The sequence below is a fragment of the Primulina tabacum genome, chromosome 9 (assembly GCF_025594145.1).
Source record: "Primulina tabacum isolate GXHZ01 chromosome 9, ASM2559414v2, whole genome shotgun sequence".
Taxonomy (NCBI): Eukaryota; Viridiplantae; Streptophyta; class Magnoliopsida; order Lamiales; family Gesneriaceae; genus Primulina; species Primulina tabacum.
In genome coordinates this window covers 40810585-40828578 of record NC_134558.1, presented here as the reverse complement: position 1 = coordinate 40828578, position 17994 = coordinate 40810585, and the positions used below count along the sequence as shown (strand labels likewise).

Sequence of the window (17994 nt, the reverse complement as noted above, 5' to 3'; positions counted from 1 at the left end):
ATCAAACAGTACAAATTACTTAAGACTGTACTTAAATTGATTTATTTCAAATACTCAGATTTCAAATATATTTTGGTTGTTTAAAAAATAAAAATTATAAACTTCAAATTCATCTTTTATATATTTATATAATATCTAATATTAATATATTTAAAGTTCACCTAATAATACTCTCATTTGAAATCCATTATAGTTCATATTACTACTGTGTAGATAATAAATTTGAATTTAATATTTGATTTATTGTTTAGTTGTAAACAATAAAATTAATCGAAATCTATATATTTGAAATTTATAAATCCAAACACAAACTAATATTTAAAATAATTATAGATATTTTATGTTTTTTCGTTCAAATTAAATTAACTATATATGATTTAAAAAATAAATAAATATATTAATTTATATATGCGAATATTGTGCATTGGTCGGCAATATGACACATTTAAATTAAGTTATATGATAATATTAACAAGATATATGGAAAACTGACATCCGTAAAAGAAGAGAAAACAATTTTTTCCTATAAATCAATTTGGAAAATCGATGAATAAATTTAAAAGCAAAACAAAAATTTACCCAACACATACATGAAATAAATAGTACTGGCAATTGGCAACGCCAAAACCCGTATGACGCTCGTGCAGTACTTCGATTTTTTTAGACTATTCGTATTCTAGAAAAACCCTAGAATCTTCTATCCCGATCATTTCGATTGACTGAATTCAGTTAGAGTGTCGGTTGGGGGCATTGTGTTTTTTCTGGTCCTCCCAAATATGGCTCCTGCCGGAGGTAAGTAAATTTCAAATTAGAGTAACGAGTTTTGATACAATTGGACTATGAATTAGTTTCAGCTATTAACTCAATTTAATTGTGAAACAATGTCGTGAAAAATTGATTGGTTTCAGTTTTATGCGCATGGCGGAATTTTTTGTTAATGCTGTGTTTTGAGACCAATAGAATTGCTTTCCTGCGTAAATACGTTCCGTAATTTGTATGTTTTAAAGTGTAAAAACATTGTTCGTGCTTCTTAAAGGCTGAGGCTTAATCGTCGTTGGTACGAATTGAAATTGACACCAAATTGTGGCGACTAGCTTTCCGAATTTCAATCAGGTCGAGATCAAGCAGGAAATAATTGCTTTTTAGTAGCATTTCAAAATATATGCAGTAGATTCTTGGCGAGGTCTTATTTGGATACAATCAGATACTATCAAGAATATTCTTCAAACCACAAGTACTGTTGTCAAGCACAAAATAAAATTAATAAATTCGCCAAATATTTAATATGCATTACATTTGCTATTAACAACGCAAATGTTTAATGTAACAGGGATATAATACTCGTATCAATATCTCCTTGTAGGTATGGAACATTTCAATTTTGATTTTTGAACAAATTCGTCATTCTGCTTGCCTATTAGGTGTTCTTGGACAAACCCTTTAATCTGTGCTCAACAAATTCCAACTTCCCAAGGTCAGCTTATGGCATTTTATGGATATTATTTTCGTATTAACTGCTTAAGAAATCTTGCCGTGATTTCTTTATGTTGCAAGATTTTTTGAACTACACAAATCTTAGCAATTGAATGTATTTTTGGTTATACGGTGGTTGTGGTGTGGTTATAGTGGTATAAGGTGACGACGCCTCAGCCTAGAAGGAAGAAATAGACCGAGACACAGGTGTGGGCACTTATTGAAAAATATGGAGAGATGTCTTATGATGGTACTTAATAAAAAATGAAAACCAGGGAGAAGAAATACAAGCCTATTGCTTTACACGTGAACTCTGTTCATTATTTTCGGGATCCTGTATCATATCCATGGTCGTGGTCTTGGAAAGATGTGTCCACAAAAGTGCAGAACATGAGGCATCAATAGCCCCTAGTGAAGCAGAAGATAAAGAAGCAAGAATCCTCGGTTGGGGGAACAGGTGAAGAGGAGTTTGATTGGATGGAAGGGACCGCACATTGGTCGAACTTCCTTAGGTATAAAGATGTTTTTGGGGATATGCCACTTGTATTTAACAATATTGATTTGATGGCAATGGTTGCTGTAGGAGCTAATGAATGCACATGAGGGTTTGATCAGAGTGGTCGTGAGATGGATATTGGGGAGTTCGGCCAGTTGTTGGTAAATTAATTAATTAATTATCCAAATTTGGGTGAATCTCGTGTGTTAGAAACTTCACCCAAGTATGAACTTCACAATGTAGTTGGCTGTAAATTTTTTGAATTCGAATGTAACAATGACAAAGATTGTATCACATGATTGTACCTCATTTTCTTCTCTCTTAACCCAATCTCCAAAATTTTGCTTTTCATTATACCGTCGGTGGTGGGACTCGGGAATAGTTTTTGGTGGCGCTGGTTTGTCTCTGTAGACTTTGAGGGATCTGGTGCTCTAGGTCTGGTGTTTGTTGAAGAAGAATGATAACAAAAACTTAGAGGAATGAGCGAGAGGGAGAAGAAGAACTCGTTGCCTTGTTTAATTGTAAATGTAATATTAGGTAGGTTAATCAGTAATATCTTGATTAATTTAAGTTTTTAGTGATATGGGCAAAAGATTAAGCCACTTCCTTCTTTTGATAAAATAGAAGATCCATAGACCATAATCTGGTGCAAAGGATCCGCATCCAACCGAAGATCCAAACAGTTGATGGTGAGAATTGAAGCAAATATCCCCACACCCTACTCGTATTTGATTTATTTACTTATTCCATCACTGATATGTTTTTGTGTGTGCATGTGTGGATAAATTATTAGGCCAACACTCTACGACTGTATTTAACCTGCATCCGGAACACTCTCGAGGCTGCTATGTGCTTGCAGGTGTGGTTTCCCCTATTTTTTAAATATATTTTTAATGAATTTTTTGTAAAATAGATATAGAATTTGGAATCAGGTAGTTCGTCGAATATATAGAAATTTCAACTTTAGCATTTACCGAGGTTAAATTGCTGAAAATTGTTATTTTTCGTGTTTTATTGTGAATTTTCATTAATTTATTCACTTTACAACTTTGATCTTCTGTAGATACGAATTATCCTGATGCTTTCTTTGTAATTGTTGATTTTGCATTGATCAAGATGTTTTAGTTTGTTTTTGCAGAATTTCCCATGTCAAGAAGTTGAAAGGCACAATAAGCCCGAAGTTGAACTTAAGTATGTTGCTAGAATCCCAATCATTTATGATTATAATCACGCACCCTTCTCCCTCCCCGCCCTCTGAATTGCGGTGGACGATTAGCAAGATTTTAGAATTTGTTGTTATGTAACTAAGTTGGTCGAACTGAAATAGTAACGTGAGCTCTAAGAAATGCACAATGGAGGAGTTATTACTTGGTTAGCAACTAACATCTCTGAGTGACATGGGCTTTCGTGAAGAATGGAAAAAAATGAGACTAAGATTGGAATTTGAGGGGCACTTGTTTGAATATTTATGCTCGATAGTCTGAGAAATATATAATGCATGTAATTGGCAGTCATGGTGCCTTCTGTACTTGCCCTGGGCATTGTCCTGTGCTTATTGTTTGATGAGTTTTGGGTTTTGGGTGGATATAATAGCCGCTTTCACGATTATGTAAAAATCTAGGCACCGTGATGTATATATAAATTTGTCCTTATTTGCAATTTTCAGGACCAGTCCAGAGCTTCTGCTGAATTCCGTAAGAGTTTCTCATCATATATGCTGACTTTTTGGTTTCCCATGCGCATTTGTTCTATTATTTACTCAAATTCGATGATGTATATATAAATTATGTTTCATTGCTTGTACCTGTTGAATGATTGTAGTAAAAAAATGTGACATTTTACTATGCTGCGTAACTTACTTCATTACGAAAGTATAGTTCTTAGGGAAAAATGTTGCTTAGCAATGTGGTTAACTTTGGTAGCTTATATCTCTTACCCTCATGGTAGATTAGGGATGTAAGACGCATTAAGCCAACTCAACTAAATATCATTCAATTTTAAGAATTCCTGGGTTCGAGCTTAAATTGGAGCTCAATATTAGTTTTTCATGAGCTAGCTATCTCAAAGACAATTTTTAAATATTGTTTAATTTTAAACATGCATAATTTCAGTTGTATATGCGTAAACAATAATCATTATATAAACTATAGCTATTAATTTTATATATAACGTCGATGAATGTGTTCATGAACCCAAATTTACGAGCTAATCTTGATATTTGATATCTCTAACATAATCAATAATTTTTTAGAAAACCTAAATCTAAGCTTGCAAGCTTGAGCTTCTTATTTGACGAACTCTAGCTCAATTTTTTGTGTTGCGCTCATGCTCAACTCAAAAGCTTGCGAGCTCGAGCTTCATATTTGGTATCTTTTAAAGATTGCAGTTTAATATGATCTGTCTTTCCCTTTAAAGTTTAAATTATATGCTGATATTGCCCAATCTATATCCTAAGTCATGTCGCTGCCAAACATTTAAATTTGCTTTTCTTTGGACTTGAATTAATCTTTATACCCGCAATTTTTCAGGTTGTTATCTGTAGAAATGAATCTGAGAAATGCTTGATAGAAACATCAATAAATTCATTGCGCATAAGTCTAAAGGTAAATTTAATAAAGCTTGACGCATTTCTTACTTCTATCTTTTTGTTATTTGTAAGTACATCAACCTTTTTGTGTGACAGATATGTCTCGATCACTTTGTTGTTTTCTTAAATGTCTTTCAAAGTGGTTTCGTGATACCATGAGTCTGAGAGACCTCCCTATTATCTGATGTCCTTATATTCCCCGATAGATGATAAACCCTTTCCGTCATGATATTGTTCGACTATTTGTCCTAGTTCTATGGTTAGAATTGAATTTCTCCACTGTATTCAATTAAGGAACTGTTGGTTATACATTATATGTGTAAAACAAGTCTTACGTGCTTATCAGTTTATCAATCTTTTCAATTGAGCTCCTTGAGGAAAAAAAGGTACGTCGTACACTATTTGATGACATGAACCCACCCAGAGGTAGAAGGGCTGATCTTTCTGGTCTAAAATCATTGCAAACAGGTAGGGTACCTTTTGGTTAGGATGATTGATTTCATACGGGTTTAAAATAATGCAAACAATGAATTTTGATATTCTTTTCTTGTAACAATGTGTCAATTTTTACTCTTTACTGAATTTTAGAGGTGAGCTAAGTTATCCTTGTGATGAAGCATATCACAATGGTTGCAATGACAAATTGGAGAACTCCGTGAATCTAGCCACATTGATGCTAGATTTAGAGCTCATGTTAAGTCCTTGATGTCGAGCCTTCTGTACATTGTGAAATGGAGAAACCTTCAAGTACTTATGTGAGTGTCTTGGCTGTAGGTAAAGCAGTCAGATGAACTAGAGAATATACTGACAAAAAAATTCCTTAGATTTTTGTCTATGAGGGCAGAGGCTTTTCAAGTATTGAGGAGAAAGCCAGTACAGGTTTGTAACTTGCCTTAGAGCAACTGCTAATTACATTTTATGTGCATGAAACAGTTTATTTGAACTAAACTGGATCGAGTAATAAGCAGCTGTGACATGAAAAGCAAATAATGTGTTAAAACCCTATATATTATCCCTGCCTGAATTGCATTTATTCTCCTACATCATTAAGACAATAAGTTATCGACTGCTGGGATGGTTATTTCATGGAATTTCATTGTTTATGTACTCCTTAGAAATTTGAGTATGTATCCAAAATGCACATCGAGTTTTAAAAAGTTTGTTTTAGAAATGCTCCTCTGTTTTCAACATCACAGCTTTGTATGAGAGCCCTGGTAAAAGACGTATTTTATTTGAAGAGCTGACATCGTACATTGGATCACTGAGCCCCATAACCCACCCCCCCAAACCCAAAAAAAAAAAAACACCACCCAGTTTAGCTCATGTTTGTTGATTTCTTTGTGTGTGTGAAGAACTGATATATTTGGCATTTGGTAATGTGAATGTGTCATGTTATATCAATGGCATGCTTCAAGATTTCATTAGGTTTAGCGTTCACTTGTATGATTTTGCAGGGGTATGACATTAGTTTTCTCATTACTAATTATCACTGCGAGGAGATGCAGAAGCAGAAGCTTATAGATTTTATAGTGCAGTTCATGGAGGTAAAGTTTCTTGTGTTTTTGGCATGATAACCTTAAGGTTGCGTTTTGAATGATGAATTTAAAATGTATTTTTTTTGTTCAGATAAGTAAGATTATAAACTTCAATTTTACTCCTTATATGTATATATAGTATTTCATAGCAGTTAAGATGAATTTCAAGTTTACCATCATTTGAAATATATTGTACTTTGTATTGTTAATTTGTAAACAAGAAGATGTGTATTTAAGATTTGATATATTATTTCATTATAAATTTTGAAACTATAATTGATATCCATGGATTTGAGATTTCAAATCCATGTCGTGCACTCTAATTGTTCTGAAACATAGGAGTATTTTCCTCAAAAGATTTGACATTCACCGTAAGTTCAATAGAGTTATCAGTGATCGATCCCTTTTCTTTTATTCTGCTGAGTGATCTTTAAACCTATTTCCGAATGAAGGGACTTTTACTTCAAACCGTTCGTTTTTTTTGAACTGCAGGATATTGACAAGGAGATAAGTGAACTGAAATTGTCGGTGAACACACGAGGGCGGCTTGTTGCTACAGAATTTCTGAAGCAGTTCATCTGAACTCAGGCATCCTCTATATCTTAAGGTGAAGTTTTAACTTCTAGATGTTGCCATTTATCCGTGAAATAGTTGCAGCATTTGAGGGAAACTTTAGGTCCATTGAGATTCTATGGAAGAGCAAATGAGCAAGCGTAGTTCCCCGACTTTTAGCCTGTGTAAAATTATGATTGTTATTATTATTTTCTTCATTTAGTTAGAAGTCGATGGCTTAATGACTGGACTCGAGAACTAGATAAAGTTGTTTATGACCAAATAATTCGATGGTAAAATTATTATTGATTTGTTAACATATAATTATAGTGCTCAACTAGAATAAAATGGTGAAATTTTACACGCATGGGTTTTATTAGGAAAAAAAATGAAAGATTTCATTTCCCCAGAAAATCGAGCACAATCTATTATACGAAAGTAAAGTCCTAAAATCGGATAAATTCCATCATTAAAAATCAATTGAAGCGGCCTGAAGTAGATATGGCTGGAGCTTCGATGATAGTAATATTCCAAGAAGTCTTTAGAGTATTAAATAGCATAAATATCCATGAAATTTAGAGGGAAAGAGTATGGTTGTTGCTTGCTTCGAAATCAATTTGTCGCTGCTTTGTTCTGACCTATTTAACATAGTATGCAGTGCTAACTCATAATTTCCAACATGTGCTGTTTTAGCATTTTTTTCATGTTATGCGACTGCGATTTTATGCCTGGATGGATGACAATCTCACATTGGAACATTTGTACGAGTGATATGTACAATATTAAACCTTAAGAACTCAAGTCTTCTTTAATATGACTCTGGTCCGAAACACACACAGTCATATGACTGCTGAGTTCCTGCTACCATTTAGTTGTAAACAGTTGTATATATATCTATGTGGATTAAATAATTGACTGTGTGCTATTGCATGAGCTAGTGCCCTTTTGATTGGCATGAATTCTTTTGTTTGTTACTGCATCCATGAAGGGTCCTCCCACTTTACGTCTGCCTCTCAGTAATTTGTATATTCCATAAATAGCGTGAACGAACTCTTACTGTTATTGAAGTTTTTCAGATCAATTTTTGCTTTTTAAAATCCTGATGATATAAAGTATTTCTTTTCTTGTTTTACAGCTGTATTTTACTGTGTTTACCAGCACAAGATGCGGTAGATGATCAACAGCTTTTCTTTGCTATTTTTGTGGTCATCAGCATTTGCAAACTTCTGTTCTACAGTCAGTCGCTTATTTGTTCCTGTGTATTATTCGCTGAAATGTTGGGCACTTTTTCCCTTCTTTATTCGTTTGAGGCTGGTTAGAATTCAATGTATTGTTGGGAGCTGATCGTGTTTAACATTCCATGCAGTTTCTCTTGTACTAGGTGAAACCTATCAATGCAGAATATTGGGACAATGCTCTTTAATTTTACCGTTTTGTTATATAAATCTGGAATAAGTTAGCACAAATGCTGTGCTTGATGCATTTCAATGTTGTGAGTGTTGCAGGGATAAGAAAGATTAGAGAAACTAGAGTGCTTAAAAAATAGGATATTATTTTTACAAATTTTTTGGTAAATAAGGTTGATTGTCTTATTAGAAGCTAAAATGTAGGATGAAGTGCAGTTTACTGGATTAGCCGCTTTTTCTATTTAGTTTAATATACTAATGTTCGGCTTTGTATTGTACTGTTAGAGAATGTGTAATGAGATGGTAAATGATATAAAATATAGAAAATAATAAATCAACATATACATATAATCTAGTGTTATATTTATCTAATAATTTATAAAATTTGAGTAAAATAAAATACGGTTATGAGATTATTTAATGTCTTGTATAAATTGATCGAAATGGTCGATAATTAAATATTTTCAGCTCAAAATGGTGTTGGCTGCATTTCATTTGCATTGTGGAACTGCGCTAGAGAGGTAAGTGGTATTGAAAACCGTAAATGATGCCATCGGGAAGACGTAGGTGGTAGTTTGAGTGAAATTTAGAAGTTTCTGGGAAGTTCCGTGAGAGGAAGAAAACGGACGTTTAAGTTGGGTGAAGATGGAGAGAAAACTGTCAATACGATGTAATTTACAAATTGTTTGAGTTTTATTCATAATTTAATAAATGACATATCAAGTGGTCATTTAGTTAGTAGACAAAAATTTGTGTGAGATCATACTCACTGGTTGTATTTTATGAGATGGATCTCTTATTTGAGTCATCCGTGAAAAGTATTATTTTTTATGATACAAGTATTACTTTTTATTGTGAATATCGGTAGGATTGACCCGTTTCACAGATAAAGATTCGTGAGACTGTCTAATAATAGAGTTACTCCAGTTAGTGTACTTAATAAATCTATAACTTCAATTTATTCTTGATACTAATATATTATTGAGATTTATTATATATTATTCTTGTTCATTCTTTAATATAGTATCTTCAAATGGTTATGAGTTTAATTGATGTTTTCAAGCACATGTATTTTGCTTCACGTTTTATATTTGATATATTATTAGACATTGGAAAAGTAACTAGGAAAATGAATTTGTAGACTATTTTACCATATAACTATAACATTTCATATTACTAAATATAATGGTTAACTAATTTTATGAGGATGTTATAAATATATATATATATATATATATAGACTTGTTACCATGGGCGCCTGCTGTGCGCCCATGTGTTTTTTTAATTTTTTTTATTTTTATTTTTTTTAATAATTTAAAAACAAGACCATGCGCTTCAGAATAATTTATTTTATTTTATTTTTTTTCAAAACAAGACCATGCGTTTCAGAATATCCTGCAAAGATAAGCAAAAATAATATCAATATATCGAAAACCTTAAACTGTCGAAAGAAGTGATTCTGTATCCATACTGTAGATAAACTGAGATCAAACAACAGAATGCAAAATTTCCAAGATGTGCAGGGTGTTTCATTGTTCGGTAAAATTTGTAAATCTACCTTTTCTATCGGCATTTTTTATTCATCTTTCATATTTTTGTTTGAACTTCAAACAGTGGCACAATTGTATAAAAAAAGTTTATGTAGGCTGTTCAAGATTTATAGGACAGCCACCGAACCCGGATTTTATATCCAACAGCTTGAGTGTTTGATTTTTCAAACACAAGATTTACCTTCAAAATCCTAAATTGAAAATATCTTTGGAATATGAAATTTAGAACTACATCGATTTACCTTCTGATTTCGGAATATTTGAGTTTGTTCACCGGAAACAGCACGGTCGAGAAGCGTAATCTTCTGATTTAAGATGACCGGAAATAGCCCTCACGAGATCTCCAGAAATTACGCTCAATTGAAGCTTCCTACCGTGGGGTTTGTATATTTCATTTTTTTCTGGTATGTGAAAATAAATTTGGGCGTGAATAAATTTGGGCGTACAAATTTTTTCTGACAGGTGGGTTATCTTTCATTTTCTTGTAATTTTGTTTTTAAATTATTTAAAAAAAAATAAAAAAAATTAAAAAAAACACCTGGGCGCCCGCTGTGCGGGGTAACAAGTCTCATTGGGTGCCGGGTAACAAGTCTCATATATATATATATATATATATATATATTTTTTAAATAAAAGTTATTACACGCGCGTTTTTTTTTGAACACACACGCGCGTTGTTAGTATGGAGATATATAGAATTTTCCCATTAAATAATTATGAAAGAAACTAACAGTTGACAACGCGAAAACCCGTGATACGCTCGCGCAGGACTCCGAATTTTTTAGAAACTACTCGTATTCTAGAAAAACCCTAGAATCTTCTTTACGGATCAATTCGATTGATTGAATTTTCGGTTAGACTGTCGATTGGGGGCATAATGTTTTCTCTGGTCCCCCCAAATATGGCTCCTGCCAAAGGTAAGTAAATTTCAAATTAGAGTAACGAGTGTTGATACGATTGGAGTGTGAATTAGTTTCAGCTGTTAACTCAATTCAATCGTGAAACAACGTCGTGAAAATTTGATGGGGTTCAGTTTTATGCGCTTGGAGGAATTTTTTGTTAATGCTGTGTTTCGAGACCGATAGAATTGATTTCCTGCTTAAATGCGTTCCGTAATTTGTATGTTTTAGAGTGTAAAAACATTGTTTGTGTTTCCTGAGGCTGAAGCTTCATCGTTAGTACAAACTGAAATTGACATCAAATTGTGGCGACCAGCTTTCCGAATCCAATCAGGTCGAGATCAAGCAGAAAATAATTGCTTTTTAGTGATAATTAGCATTTCAAAATGTATGCATTACATTTGCTTTTAGTTTAATGTAACAGGGATTATAATACTTGTTTCGATATCTCCTTCTAGGTATGGAACATTTCCGAACAAATTCGTCATGCTGCTTGCCAATTGGGTGTGCTTGGAGAAATCCTTTCGTTTGTGCTCAACAAAATCCAACTTCCTAAGGCCAGCTTATGGAATTTTATGGATTTTATTTTTGTATTTACTGCTTAAGAAATCTTGCCGTGATTTCTTTATTTTATGAGATTTTTTGAGCTGCATGATTCTTAGCAATTGAATGTATTTTTTTCCGGTGGTTGTGGTGTGGTTATAGTGGTATAAGGTGATGACGCCTCAGCCTAGAAGGAAGAAATGGACGGAGACAGAGGAGAGGACACTTATTGACAAATATGGAGAGATGTCTCGTGAGGGTACTTTATCAAAAATGAAAACTAGGGAGAAGAAGTACAAGCCTATTGCTTTACATGTGAACTCTGTTCATCATTCTCGGGACCCAGTGTCATATCCATGGCTGTGGTCTTGGAAAGACGTGTCCACAAAAGTGCAGAACATGAGGCACCAATATGCCCTAGTGAAGCAGAAGATAAAGAAGCAAGAATCTTCGGTTGGGGGAACAGGTGAAGAGGAGTTTGATTGGTTGGAAGGGACCGCACATTGGTCGAACTTCCTTAGGTATAAAGAGGTTTTTGGGGATATGCCACTTGTATTTAACAATATTGATTCGATGGCAATGATTGCTGTAGGAGCTAATGAATGCACAGGAGGGTTTGATCAGAGTGGTCATGAGATGGATATTGGGGAGTTCGGCCAGTTAGTTCCAGTGGAGGAGGGGGATTTTGTAGCAGGTATCGATGGGGTTGAGAATGGAGTAATTGAATTAGAGTTTAACTATGATGGGGAGGAGGGAGAAGAGAATTATAAAGTGAGTGAAAAAAGTGAGAATTGTACGAGGAAAGATGGAGGTTCTGAATTTGTTTGTGAAGACAATGAACCGAATTCTTTAAAAATCAGAAAAAAGAAAAAAGTGTCGAAAGGGTTAGAGAAGAGGGCATGGGTGTATCTTGCTAACCAGTTGGGGCAGCTTAGGGAGATAGAAACTCTGTTCGAGCAACGTGAAGTTGAGCGAGAACAGAAGAGGCAAAGGAGAGAACATCTTCAGACAGAAATGGACAAGGAGCGTGAAAGAAAATGGGAAGAAATGGAGAAAGATAGAGAAGCGAAGGATAACACAAGGGAGAGCTTACGGAGGCAAAGGATTCAAGAATGGGAACTCATGGAGAGGGAGACTGAAGAAAGAGAGAGAAGAAGAAGAAGAGAAGAAGCACTGATACACGAGAGAGAATGGGAAGGTAGGTTGAGTCGAAGAAGATCAGATTGGAAGACTAGGATGGATGAGATGTTACGTCAGCACCGTGCAGAAATTGGACAGATTCAAACTAGGATTCTACACGAACAACAGAATCTTACCAGTCAGTTTCTTGGAATTATAACACAGTGGGCTGGTCATCCGGTGGGACTCTCTGATCACGCTGGAGCTAGTTCCCATTATCTATCACAAATGATTCAGAATTTACACCATGAAAATGGTGGTATGGTTCATGGTGATGGCCGTGTGGAGGGAGATCATCAAGAAGATCAGTTCATAGTTGATGGATAAGGTACTGCTTGCACTATATAACACAGTAGGAGCAAGAAGTAATTATCCTCGTTGAGATATTGATCTATGCAAGTAGATTTGATTCGTGAGTATTTGTACCATAACTGCACGGTATAAACATTATTTACCTTGTGAGGTAAAAGCATTATGATACTAATAAATATTTTCCTCAATTTTTCGTTCAACGGAAATTAGATAGCCATTTCCAAGAGTTAGTCGATGAGATAGAATTTGATTTTACATTCATTTCTTATCACCTGTTATTATTAACTCGTGGGTTGTGTGTAGAAACAGCAGGGTACAAATGTGTGTGTTATCTGTTTTACATGATCTATTGGCTTGCTCATTTTTTTTTTTTTGGTATTATAATTTGTTTCGATTTATTCCGTTTGTTTCATTACCTTGTTCTTGCCATTTTATCACCTAAATCTGCTGATTTTCAAGCTATTTTTTAAAGTCATACATCATAATTCCATGGTGATTGTGCATTTTTTTTCTCATGATTAACATCAGCATGTTTTCTTGTCGGATAAATGTATTTTCATCGTGTAATATTTCTTTGTCTAATATAATATCTTTCTTTCATAATTTCTAAGTACTTTTGTTGAAAATGCAAGAAATGTTCCTCCCTATTATTGAAAATAACATAAATTAAAATAATAATAATAATTAAAAAGGAGACATTCATGATTGAATGAACGTGGTCACGCAATACAATAAAGCAAATTTCACAGAAATTAAAACCAAACAGTGACGACCAATTATAAACGTAAATTTCTCATGCATTACTGTGAGAACAATATTGCATTGTTTTTTCAGTCACTTTATTATTTTTTGCCTTGGCTCTTTTAAGATAATCGTGTCATTCAATCAAGAAAGTTTCTTCATGCCAAAAGCCCCTCCCTTTTCAACTCGTCCTTGAACACTTCGATCTTGTTCTCCGGCAAAATTGCCGTAACTTTCCTTCCTGTACAAACATTCTTGTCACCAGGAAGCACCAAAATCGCCCCTTCTTCCCCGACTCCATCGATCCTAAGGCTAAAGCTAACTGGCTTTTGTCCCCGGTACTCGAACTCATAAAAGCTCCCCTCTTCAACGTTCACAAAGGTCAAATTTGCCCCATACACAATGAAATCAGACAGTCCTTGCTCTTTGTCCATGATTTCGTTGATCTTTTTTTGCTCGTCCAATGCTCTGGTTTTCAAAAGTGTTGCTAGCTCACTAGGCGTGGCCTCCTCAATAGGAAAATCAGCCTTAACCACACTCAAATTTAGGCTATTACTCAGTGTCCCTTCTATCTCATTTTTTCTACTTTTTTCACAAATTGTCGCAACTTTCTGACTCGATCCTCGACCCCGAATTTTGGCGATGCATTGCCAAATGACGGCGGAAAGTGCCTCGAAAGGTGAAAATTCGGCCCCATTTCGACTTAGTTTGGATTGAAGATGACTCAGTTGCGTGCCTGAAATATTGAAGGAGAATGTATTCATGTTGCATTCTGAGACCTTTATCCAATTATCTCCAACCGGGCCGACCCGTCTGATGCTAAGTGGATCCTCCACAACTCTGGGCTGGTTGTTTGGACTTACGGACTTGAGGGATTGGGCCAGAGCTATGGGTCGGCCTGGTCCATTATCAGCTACGGTCTTCCCCAATTGGTTCATGAATTCTGCAGCAGAGAATGCATCGCCAAGTACATGGGCCCAGCTTAGGCCCACAGCGGTTCCTCCGCATTGAAATTTTGTTAGCTGTGCTCATGATTATACGTTAGAAAATTACTAACTTGGTCGAAATATGACAATTAGACAAGCATGTAAGAATGAATATGGGCTATGCATTGCCATTAGATTAAGAGGACGGTGAACCAATAATTTAATGATGAGTAATCCGAGGACAAATTCTTTGGAAAATCCAAGTTTAATTTCTTCCTAATGATATAACGCGTACAGTTGCCTAGCTGTTAGAAAGCAAACCTGTATCAAAACAAGTGGCGAAAATGAAAGCTCGGGACCGATAATTTGACCGGAGACCAAAGCTTTCTCATGGGAATCATCCTTCATCTCCAACCATTCCTCCAGAGTTTTGTCGCATTTGGCTTCGATGAACCTCACGCCACAGTCGTTGCACTTGATGTAAGGCCGGCCTGGATCCGATCTCCGGAGCCGGCCGCACGGGACCGGGAACTGGTTCAACCACGTGAACATTGGCTCCTTGATGACCAGAGCCGTCAAGCCCTCGAATGCCTTGCTGCCGAAGTAATAGATGCAGCGCAGGTAATGAAGCTTCATGGCCAAGTCCATGTTCTCGGGCTCGAAAATGGAGTAGGGGGCCGTTACGTTGCCGGGCCCGATAGACGAAAGCTTGATGTTGTAGATGAGGCCTTCTTCCATGGTGGATGAAACCATAATCTTAATTGTAACAAAAACACTTATTCGGATCGGAAAAAAAAAAAATAAGTATACATAAATATTTGGATTTCTTATACTTTTATAGAAGCTGAGAGGTGATTTATTACGAAACCTACGGCTTGGTGAGTTAGTTGTGCTTTAAATCCATCCCGGCCTTCGTTTTAGGTAAAGGGTACTGTGCTTTCGCGCCAGGTCAGGGGAACTCATACATGCACATCAGGCAACTACTTTTTAAAAAGAAAAAAAAGACAGATTTGGGTTTTTAAAAAAAATCTTTGGAGAGACTTCTTTAGTTCCCTAACTTCGTGATAATGTATCTTTAGATGTATATAATGTTATATTTTAGATGTCCCCTTGTACTTGCACTGACTCAAAGTTTGTACATTTAACAATTCGTCGGATATTTTATAATACAATCATAATTTATATATATATAAAATTTTAAAAGAAGTAGCTCTTGCAATTAGTATGTGTCGTTATCAAAGCCTTTGACAGTTGAATAATAATTTATTATGGTAGCTGTCCATCTGTAAATTGGTTGCATTGGCATTAACAAAGTGGTCGAACTTATTTTTATTATTGTTATTAAGATATTTATATTATAATAATAATAAGTTCAGATATGGAGACAACGTCCTCGTACTCGTCTCAAACTATTTGCCCCGAAAATTAGTGCCTAAACCCACCTTGTTTCCATGAGAATTCTATGTTAAAAAACAAAATTTGGTGATGTTCTCTGTTCCTCGATACTTCCAATGCACCAGGAGAAGGCCGCGCTGCGCTCACGCAAGCATCTTGACTACCATGTACCGATCTGTTTAAATAATTCCGATTAAGGACCACAGCACCAGAAGAGATGCGAGCAGGCAACAGACCACATCCATTTGTTAAGTACAATGTATCAAGTTGCACCAGCTGAAGTTGTGAAGTACAATTTTTCAAGTTTCCTTCCATTTTCAGTCGACTGATGAGGAGGGAGCCTTTGCATTTTTATAGGCCTTGTTTCTTTCTCTGTAAAACAAGGAACACCAATCAGAGTCGGTAGAAAAGCTTCATTTGAGTGGAACGTGGAATCTGTTTATCAGAGTATGAAATAAAGTAAGCGAGCAGCAACCGTTATAATAGGAACTAAAATCGACAATTGTTTTTCCCTTTTCGGGTGAAGAGGGAATATGACATATAGTACGACCACAGAACAACAGAACTCACCAAGGAAAAAACCATTTGTGGCCGTATCGTTTCTTTTCTTGATATTTCCCTTAGTAACAACGGTATCCTTAACATCCTTCGAGAAATCTGTGCCTTTGTTGCTGGTAACACCAACAAGCTCATAGTTCAAAAGATCTCTGGGCTTTTCTTCCTCAATTTTCGGTTTCTACTCTCACCTTCACTTTATTTTTCTTCTCCTCTTTTCTCTTTTTCCTGTCTTTTTCCATCAACTTTACTTTTGCCAAATGTCGCCAAGTTTTGTACGGTTGACTTTCCACCAAACTCATTCTTAAACGTCTTAGCTTTCATTTTCCTAGTATCAACTCTCTTATCTTTGTTATAGCCCATCTTTTCTTCGGCCAACTTACCCGAAGAATTTCTGGCTGCAGATCTGGATGCCTCTTGAACCCCTTTTCTCCAATCCTGCAAGTCCCTCAGGGAACTGGCTTGCTCTACTTATATCATCAACTCGGTTCCTTCTGTCTAGCTCCTGCAAAAATTTTATTCCTTGTTTTCCAGCCGATCAGTAGGTCAAAATCAAGTTTGGTAATCTGTACGTTTAAAATGAAGATAATCAACCACAGCTGGCCAGAGATGAAGTATTACAACGCAACACAAGAAAGTCTTACCTCTTTGATGAAACCACTCAAAGCAGAGACGCCAAGACAACCAACAGCAGCATACATAAGATTTCCTCTCTCAAACGCTTACACGCATCTAAAACAAACCAACAAATATTGATACAAAGGAAAAAGTTACCAAAAATACCTCCTCAGAACTTAAAAATTTTTCTCCTCGAGGAATTAGTAAGAAACATATTATATGGGAACAGATAATACCTAAAGCTTATCAATTAAATCATATTATGATTAGAAAGATGTGACAGTAATTGAGAATAGGGCTAAAATAAAATCCCTTGTAACAGGACTATCAACAATCCAGAACATGTTAGACACTGCAAGAGGATGCATTTAATATAAGCAAATATGTTGAAAAATAGTCTGCATCCCAATGCTCATTCTTAATGATTTCACACATTTCCTGTGTTCCCTAGCAGCAGTCCCACAATGCCATGAACTCAAGTCCATCAGTAGAGGAAAAGAGTGGGACAAGCAAGATCTTTTTTTGTGATTTAAAAGGAATAGTTTTTAGTAAGATAATATGTACGTATTCACCATGATTTATTCCATCCACCGGTAATCTTCCTAAGTTTTGAACTAATGTAAAAACGGCCCCCTTTTTTTCTTCACTCCTTCCATTTTTAGTTGGTGGTGAGAGTGGATGAAAGATTGCCAGGAAATTAACTTGTAAAAACAGCATTTTCTCAATTCCGGTAGTTAAGCGCTGCAATGTTTCATGCACATGCGACCAAAACATTGCAGCCACAGGAAACAATCAAGAAATTAAATGCATTCCTCGAAAGCAACCTGTTGTAAGTTGAAATAACGCAGAGAAGAACAAAAAACATAATCAGCCTCTATGTATGCATCTCTTCAACTGTCTAATTGCCCTCAACGGGCATGGATGGTAGTCGCCTGAAGTAAGAAAACGTCCAATGTATACCAAGCTAGACAAAGAAAGAAGTCAAGCAAATAATGCATAAAGTAGGTAAATGGGAGAGGAGAGAGTCAACGTTAATCTCAATCATAAACCTAAAGCATAAAAACATTTCAACACCTGTACTACAAAACTATGCCAGAAAAGTTAGTCAATCAATCAATCAATCAAGAGGTTATTAAACTATATGCAATTTTGAGAAAAAAAGATAGTTCCGAAAGACATGTTCTTAATATACAACAAATGGTGATGTTCAGACTTCAACTATTCATT

At 35.4% G+C, this 17994-nt stretch overlaps 3 protein-coding genes across 12 annotated transcripts; 2 read left to right on the top strand and 1 right to left on the bottom strand.

The window, feature by feature from the left end:
• Positions 1–610: 610 nt before the first annotated feature.
• LOC142556263 (actin-related protein 2/3 complex subunit 4) lies at positions 611–8071 on the top strand. 8 transcript variants are annotated; one of them, XM_075667663.1, is made up of 11 exons: positions 654–792; positions 1422–1474; positions 2597–2658; positions 2763–2828; positions 3108–3160; positions 3636–3663; positions 4498–4572; positions 5331–5435; positions 6011–6100; positions 6584–6698; positions 7779–8071. In XM_075667663.1, exons 3-10 carry the CDS (start codon positions 2656–2658, stop codon positions 6671–6673), a joined length of 510 nt encoding a protein of 169 aa, XP_075523778.1. In that variant the 5' UTR covers positions 654–792; positions 1422–1474; positions 2597–2655; the 3' UTR covers positions 6674–6698; positions 7779–8071. The 8 variants fall into 8 exon arrangements, with proteins under 8 accessions (XP_075523777.1, XP_075523778.1, XP_075523773.1 ...); XM_075667658.1 differs by having other exon boundaries at positions 2594–2658; XM_075667664.1 differs by having other exon boundaries at positions 655–792; positions 1364–1474.
• A 2261-nt stretch (positions 8072–10332) lies between these two features.
• Positions 10333–12720, top strand: LOC142556261 (uncharacterized). Of its 3 annotated transcripts, XM_075667655.1 has the most exons (3): positions 10333–10516; positions 10730–10832; positions 10957–12720. In XM_075667655.1, the coding sequence occupies exon 3, from the start codon at positions 11216–11218 to the stop codon at positions 12545–12547; it is 1332 nt and encodes a 443-aa protein (XP_075523770.1). In that variant the 5' UTR covers positions 10333–10516; positions 10730–10832; positions 10957–11215; the 3' UTR covers positions 12548–12720. The 3 variants fall into 3 exon arrangements, with proteins under 3 accessions (XP_075523770.1, XP_075523769.1, XP_075523768.1); XM_075667654.1 differs by lacking the exon at positions 10730–10832; XM_075667653.1 differs by having other exon boundaries at positions 10333–10832.
• Positions 12721–13158: 438 nt separating this feature from the next.
• On the bottom strand, positions 13159–15071 carry LOC142556260 (protein ECERIFERUM 26-like). The gene is made up of 2 exons (XM_075667652.1): positions 14521–15071; positions 13159–14295 (listed from the first exon to the last, which is right to left on the bottom strand). The coding sequence occupies exons 1-2, from the start codon at positions 14950–14952 to the stop codon at positions 13432–13434; spliced, it is 1296 nt and encodes a 431-aa protein (XP_075523767.1). The 5' UTR covers positions 14953–15071; the 3' UTR covers positions 13159–13431.
• Between the last annotated feature and the right edge of the window lie 2923 nt (positions 15072–17994).